The sequence below is a fragment of the Triticum urartu genome, chromosome 2A (genome assembly GCF_056163025.1).
Source record: "Triticum urartu cultivar PI428250 chromosome 2A, HENAU_Tu73, whole genome shotgun sequence".
NCBI classification, from domain to species: Eukaryota; Viridiplantae; Streptophyta; class Magnoliopsida; order Poales; family Poaceae; genus Triticum; species Triticum urartu.
The window spans coordinates 42993533-43001514 of NC_141874.1; the positions used below are offsets into that span (position 1 = coordinate 42993533).

Sequence of the window (7982 nt, forward strand, 5' to 3'; positions counted from 1 at the left end):
AAAGGCTGGAATTCCTCTTCTTTTGCTCGGCATCAGTGTCATCTAACAATCTTGAGAAAATTTGCAGTCCCAAAAAATATGCATTGGTGTTTCTTCAACTTGATCATTGCGGAAATGTTTAGAATGTTTTATACTACGGGCAGACAATAGAAGTGCGCCGGACAGGTCAAAGCCTATCAAATCTACATGATCCTAGTGTGAACATAATGAGATGGCAGTAGTCTCAGTTAGACAAAATAAGTACCAACAATTGGTTGGGTGGCTAATAGGACGGTTGTATTCTCAGTCTATTATTCTCTTCTTCCCCTTGGTGCCACCCTTCTTGCTTGGATGGCTTGGAACAATGGTTTGCGATAAACCTATTTCTGTCTTTCAAATACCACACAACTATAGCAGTAGAAGAATTTCAGCATATATATACAAAAGTAAATGCATATATTCAAATGAAGTGACAAACATCTTGTTGATTGGTCCTGATGAGAAATAAATATCTATTACAATGACACATCAAATAGTAGTTTAAGAGTTTTATGTAGAATGACAAAGTTCAGTAGGGTATCCTTATATTCCAGATAACTTAGCATAATCCAGGGCTTTCTTTCCTTCTATTTTATTTGCGAAATAAAGTCTTGCATACTCTTCTACTCCCACTGCCTTGTATAACATCTTCTCTTCTATAGTTCCCAAAATTGGTGAAATTATTCCACCATAGGTTGGGACGTGAAATGCTGAAATAGATAGTCGCTCCTTGTGGGCATTTATGGTGACCCGATGCTCAATGCTCTTGTACTTCCCGTTCGACAAAATCTATAATAATATAAAAATTAATTTAAACAAATATCAAGCTTCTCATCTATATCCTTGAAAAAATAGTCCATTATTCATATAAAGTAGGAAGTAGTGTGAAAATTACACACAACATTGTACATGAAAAACTTTCGTAGACACCATTCAACTATTGCTTTCTCAATAATCCAACCCTGATCTCTAGAAAAAGGTGCCTTTGCTTGTAGGGCCTTACTTTTTTCGCTTTATTCGATCAAGATTTCTTGGAAGGAACTGAAAGAACATAATTGGTAAACTGTTGAACATTTCCAATTTTTTTGTTTATTGTAACTTGATCCCGCTGGCAAACAGAGAATAGGAACAATAGTAACCAAGTGGCTTGTCCAAGGAGAAATTGCAATTAGTGTTTTCTTCAACCATGAATGAAGTTTCTTAGCAGAGTTGGCTAGATGCAGGGCGAGGGCTACAAAAGGTAGCTCGACGCCTCACTTGTTTGATTAGGTGGGCCTTCTAGTTTTTTGTCCCTTCAAAGTCTCAAGAATATTTAGAAATAGTGCTAACGCTAACCCGAAGTTATGGTTATTTTTTGAACCACCATACAATGTGGTAAAAATAGTGATGTGATCTTCAATAAATTGAGAAGTACTTTCACCATTTCCGGTAGCAGAAAATTGTAACACATGATGACACATCGGACATAAGCCCTTTCATTTGGTGTTGTGTCTGTGTGTGCGCATGTGCACCCACGTGCGTGCGTCTTGGAGTTTGTAATTAAGTGGGAAGAGCAAAGTTATGGAATTGAGGATTTATCTTCACCCAAGCACAGGTATGGATCGCAAAAAAACATTTTTCCTGTCTTATATGACAATTACTTTTAGAGAAATCCATGCACCAGATCTTCTATTTGTAAGCCTTGAATTGATTATTAGTTGACTAACTTAACATGTCTTATGAAGCATACCTCAAGAAGGTCACCCACATTCACCAGTAGTGCATCAGGACGTGGCTTCACAGGAATCCATGCACCAGATCTTCTAATTTGTAAGCCTTGAACTGAATTAATTTCAAGCAGAATAGTCATAAAAGATCCATCAGAATGCGGTGAGAAACCTAGAACCTTTTCTGGCATTGACGTGCATGGAGGGTAGTAGCTCATCCTAAGAAATTGTGCCACATGTTTGTCTGCCAGTAGTTCAGGAGCAACATCTAGTGTTTTGGCAATGAAGACACTAATGGTTTGAGCGAGTTTCATCAGCTCCATTGAGTAATCTTCAATAGAATTCCTGGGATCATAACCATAAGAGTGTTTGTATGTTAATGCTAGGTATTGGTACATACTGAAATACCAGGACCTTTGTATGACCGGACCTAGCTTGTGTTAGTATCAAATACAAATAACAAGCCCAATTTTTTTGTTGCTTGTATGATCCCTGGTCTAGCCCTTTGTTGGGCAGTACCTTGAACCATATAAAAACTTAGCTGCTAGATATTTATGATGAAAATATTACCCTGTAAAATGTAAAATCAATTTATTTTGTCAAAAAACTCAATGTCCATTAGTTCCCTTTGTTTGTTTTCTGGATTTTAGTAAATTTTCAATATATAAGCTTTGTAAAGAACATTTTGTTGAATTCACCAAATTGACCAGGGCTTGGTAGAACTCAGCAATAAAGGTAACAAATTATTAGGGTCTCGGGTGAGGTTGGTGTCATTATATACACATGTGTAAACATAAAAGGATCATAGTAGTTTACTTTGAGTCCCTAGCCTAGTTAGGAGTAAAACAATTTGCGTATGAATAATAAAGGGTGCCTTGAATCAAATAAATAAAATCTTAATCACCACTAAGTTTAGTTTGTATTGGTGTTGAATAATCAAAGGGTAGCATAACATTAAAAACGAATAATACAATAAGGCCAACATAAATGTTTGATACCCCTCCTCGTTTACCTAAGAGTATATATTATTAGCTAATAAACATTTTTGCGTGAAACAAACACACAGAGTAGTTCATATGCATAAGGAAATCCAGAATTGTCAAAATCATGCTTCAAATGTCACACACCAAAACATGGCACACTATAGCAGTGAAAAAGAATGCCCTTAGTTCAAAATTCCGTCCATTTTAACAAAAGATTATGTGTAACCAAGATAATCCTATAAGTTTTTTTAATCTAATATGGATTCAACTTGAGTTTCGGCCAAATTAACATTTTTTCTTAATATGATGCTTTGAACAGAAGGAACATTTTCCTGCCATTTCTTATCCATCTACAAATTTCAAGCATGCACACAGTCTGACCTGAAAGTATGGGGCTGACTTGGCCAATAACTCATATCACGGCCTTGGGTTGGTTGGGCGAAGAGGGCAAGCAGGTCAGACCAGTCTAGCTTTTGATCATCAGAGACAACAAACGCTTGGCCATAACCTTGAAGATCCCCTGGGCGCTGAGCATAGGCATTCTTAACTTCTAACGGGAGTTGAAAGAACTTCTGAATATCATGCTTGATACCTGTGATGACCTCATCTGGTATTCCATGATTTACAACCTACAAATTTCAAATGTTGCACAAATGGTCATGCTTAATCAAACATACTTTTGAGCGATGGAATGATCGAATCTAGTAATTATTAGAGTTTTTTATAATCTCTAGGCCAATTCAAAATTTTGTCCTTGAATTCCAGTATGAGATATCCCAGGCCTTAAACTTTTTAAACCTGGCTAATCTAGTCCCTAACAATGATCAAAGCAATATGAGAAATGAAGTTGTGATGATTTCCCCATGTGGAGCCGAGTTGTAAATAAGTGGGAAAAATATGAAAAATCAATAATAAAAATACTAAGAAAAAATTCAAGGGAAAAAAGTCATATAATTGTAAATATGAATAAATCTATAAGTTTTAGAACTAAAGTAAGTTACAAATATTTTAAAGTGGAAATATTCTAGAAAAGTTACTGAGAATATTAAAAATATTAAGTCAAAAATAATAAAATATAGAAAAATAAAAATAATTAATTTGTAAAAATACCAAATCAATTTGAGAAATCTCATGACTATTTTATGAAGAATATTGAAGTATCTACATTCTTCCGAGTTTCCATTATTGTTACCACACTATTTTTGAGTTTCCTAGGAATTCTATTACTTGGGGAATACATATGAGTTACTGTTTTTAAAACTTATGAATTATTGTTTTTGTAAATATTTCCATGGTTTTCTATTTTTTGACATAACTTTATTTTTTGTGCTAATTTGAAATTAGTGTTCAAGATATATGTTTTTCTTTGTCTTGGAGAATATTTTTTATTTACTTATACTTTTGGTAAAAGTTTTTGATTCTTTCATGTTCATTCAACTATGTGTATTATTATTAGTCATACGGCTCTATATTGTGGTTAGGAACAGAGTTTTTTTTGTATTTAAGGAACATAAGGTCCATAATCTCAAGTAATAGAGGCTAACAGATCAAGTCAACCAACGGCTGAGCAAAACAAATTTTGTTTGTTTTTCGTAGTATATTATGGACCCATGAAATAAGATTTGCCTCTCCGATTTATTAAGAAGAGAATAACATTTACATGTCTGTGTCACAACACACCCATGAGTATAAAAGTTGTTACTCTCGTGTCATAATTGCATCCAACTTCTTTGCGCCCGCTACCACCCAAAGTGGGCGCCCTTTTGGGACTCCCCTTGAATGAATGATAGCAAACTAAAGGACACAGCGCCCCTCATTTATGAGGCGTCTGCAAGGAAAATGTGGAAAGTTCAGGGGGCCTTGAAGGATGAGGCGTGGGTTGCCAAGATCCAAATTTCATCAAGCTTCTCTGTTGACCACTTTTCAGAAATTTGTTGTGCTTGGGGCCACTTTGTGACTTCATTCTTCTTGAGGAGGTCGAGGATGATAGTACTTGGATGCACACTACAACGGAGTCTACTCGGTGGAATCCGCTTACAATGCTCAATTCCTTGGCACCGTCCGTTCCCCCATGGAGCATGTTGTCTTGGAAGTTTGGGCCCCGCCTAAAATCAAGTTTTTTGCTTGGTTGGCCGCCCAAAATTGGATTTGGACCACGGATAGGCTGGCCAAGCGTGACCGGACAATTTGTGGCCTTTGCCCTCCATGTAAGCAAACTCAAGAATTGGCGGACCACCTCTTCTTCATGTGTGGCCACTTCACACTCAGGCTTTGGGGCATGATGAAAAGATGGCCATAATTGGAATATATCGATACTTTGAACCGGCACTTGTTGCAATCCACCAAGGAGTGGTGGGTTGGCTTATCTAACGAGACCGGAAGGCAATGGCCTCTCTAACCATGCTCATCTTTTGGGCAATTTGATCCGAAAGAAATGTACGAGTCTTCCGGAACAAAAGTCTTTTGTAGTATTTGTTGTGCTTGTGTTGGTGCTTCAACAACAACATGTTTAACATGCAATTAGACGATATTTTTGCCTAGAAAGTGAAGACATAAAGAACTGGTTGGCCAATATGGCCTAAAGTTGCGTACGTGCCGGTTTTTTTGCATGGAAATGATAAGCAATTTAAAGTAGTGACGCACCTGAAAGAAGCCCCACTCGGCGCAGGCAAACCTGAGCTTCGCGACCTCTGCCTCGACGGACTCGGGGCTCAAGAGGTTGCTGAGATCGATCACCGGAACCTCGCCGGAGTGCTCGGGGAGAACGGCGTGCGCGTTGATGTCCGGCTGGACATACCGTTCGATCTGGTCGGCCGTCAGCTCGCCGGCGGACGCCACCAGAGCCTGGACGTTCGCGACGGGAAGCGACGTTCCCAGCTTCGACCACCGGATCTCGCCGGCGCTGCCACTCGCTGCCTCCACCTCCATCGTAGCTAGCTAATTGTTCACTAAGAGTGTTTCTCGCTAGTAAAGTTGCAGGGATCCAGCCATCGATCAGGCTATTATATACTGCGATGTTTTTTTCATGATGACATCTAAGCTGTGCTGTGATGTTTGTTACTACATGAAACGAGTCAGAAAATGCGAATGATTCCTCGCCTGGCTCGCCCGGAAGGCCGTCCGATCCATGTGTTTGGACTTACCCATCGATGCTAAAAATATGGCCGGCGGCCAAGGGCCGAATTTAACTCGGATAAGAGCATCTGTTAGCCGCATATAGCTAATCCTCCCTCTCATGTCCGCGGGCAGTGATCGCTCACACCTCAAAGTTGTACCTCATTTATCAAACTGCAAATCCATACGACCACATGCATAGTAAACCATCTCTACGATTCCATACAGACCGTCCGGCAACTAAATCAATACATGCCATTGGACTACCAACAATTGGCATTTGTACATACATAGTAAGCTATGGATAAAAATCATCGACGGCTGCCCTTGCCCTTGCCCCCGTCCTTGGCGTCTTTGTCATGGAAATGGAACTCGAAGACGCAAAATGGATCAAGTCGGATATGCTCATCTTCGGAGTTGTCCGACCCGTCACGGTCCTCCTTCTCCTCTTTGGGGTGTAGTCCGGCCATGGCACGGATCATCCAGTTTTGCTCTCGGCTGAGGGCTCACGTGTTCCTCCTTAGCCGCTTCTGGAGGATGTGGCCACATACGGTTTCCTCTCGTCCAAGGCATTGCGCAACGCCGCATTCGGTAGTGTGGAGGGCTTCGGCCTCCTACGCCCCCCTGCTTTGCACGGCGGGCGCATAGGTCCCTTAACACTCATACGACTCTGCACAGGAGATCGGGCTATAGATGGAAGTCGAGCCTCTAGATTTGGTGACCGAGCACCACTTTGTCAACGCAAAAGATTCTCGTCGGATCGAGGGTGACCCCGGTCGAACGCACTCCTCTCAGGAGCGGCGGAGAGCCATGCAGACGGCCATAGCCTCCTCCTTCCGGCGTGGCACGATGCCCCGGTCAACGAAACGGGAGTGGTCGTCGGAGTTGAATCTGCTGTCCGTCGTGCCGGAGAAGGCCGGAAATCGCTGGAAGGGAGCTTAGGGGCGGAGTGGAGTGGCTAGGCTTTGGTCTGGGATCTGGATGTACATGAATATATGTGGGGTCAGGATGGGGCAGCGCGTCTGGATCCGACGTGATAGACGCACATGGGCCCCATATTCACCCAACATTTGGAATGGATATGGGTGCCAGTTAGCCTGAGCATATGGGGTGATATGAAGAGCCCGTCCGAGTCAGAATTTTGTAACCGGTTAGTGATCGGACTGTTCACCCAGGCATATACCAGGAGTTTTGGAAGACCGGCTATAGATGCTCTAAGTGCACCGACACACTTGCAAATTTATTGTGGCTAGGCTAAAACAATCCTTTGTAGTTTGTACATGCAGTTGTGAACTTTTTTTGAAATGAAACCGGGAGACGACCTTTATTTTTCAGAGGTTAGAAATCACAAGACGACAAAACCCATGGCTGTTTTTTTAATTAAAATGCATGTCTCTTACAACAGGTAACCACATGTATAAAGTATCTTCTACTCCCTCTGTCCCATAATATAAGAACGTTTTTAACACTATTATAGTGCCAAAAACGTTCTTATATTATGGGACGGAGGGAGTAACAAATAGTGGCTGAATATTGTAAAAAAAAACTCATAGACAAGTACAATATGAATTAATCTATAAACGAAATATGATGGACGGTATCCACATGTCAATGATTATGCGAGAACTATATCTCGCTTATAGCGAGCGGTATCTGACGTCATGCGGAAGCTATTTTCTACATGCTACAGTAATGAGCCGGCCCATTCACTCGCTCGCACGGTGCGCTCACTATGTTTGATGCATTTGGTTCACTAGTACACTTTGTTTTTAGTTTTTTTTCTTTATATTTTTTCTATTTTTTTCATGTTTTTCTTCCGGCTTTTTGTATTTCTTAGTTTTATTGTTTATCACCAGTTTTCTTAATTTGTCTATTGGTTTTCACTGGGGTTTTTCCTTTTCTTTGTTTTTCTACTATTTTCTTTGTTTCTTCTTCTTTTTTTCTTCATGTTTTTTTACTCGTTGTTCTTTAGTTTTCTTTGTTTTCTTTTCTTTTTCTTTTCTACACTCATTTTTCTTTGGTTTTTTGTTTTCTTTTTTTCTTTGGTTTTCTTTTGTTACTTTCCTCAGTATTTGTTGTTTTCTTCATTAACTTTGTTTTCCTCTTTTTTTCTAGTTTTCTTTCCTTTATTTATGTTTCTTAGTTGCTTTCCACATTTTTT

General features: G+C 40.0%; 1 protein-coding gene across 1 annotated transcript; it reads right to left on the reverse strand.

Annotated features, from left to right (window-relative positions):
* Positions 1-561: 561 nt before the first annotated feature.
* On the reverse strand, positions 562-5811 carry LOC147983456 (2-oxoglutarate-dependent dioxygenase 11-like). The gene is made up of 4 exons (XM_087539509.1): positions 5351-5811; positions 3089-3336; positions 1748-2069; positions 562-807 (listed from the first exon to the last, which is right to left on the reverse strand). Exons 1-4 carry the CDS (start codon positions 5633-5635, stop codon positions 562-564), a joined length of 1101 nt encoding a protein of 366 aa, XP_087395635.1. The 5' UTR covers positions 5636-5811.
* Positions 5812-7982: the final 2171 nt, after the last annotated feature.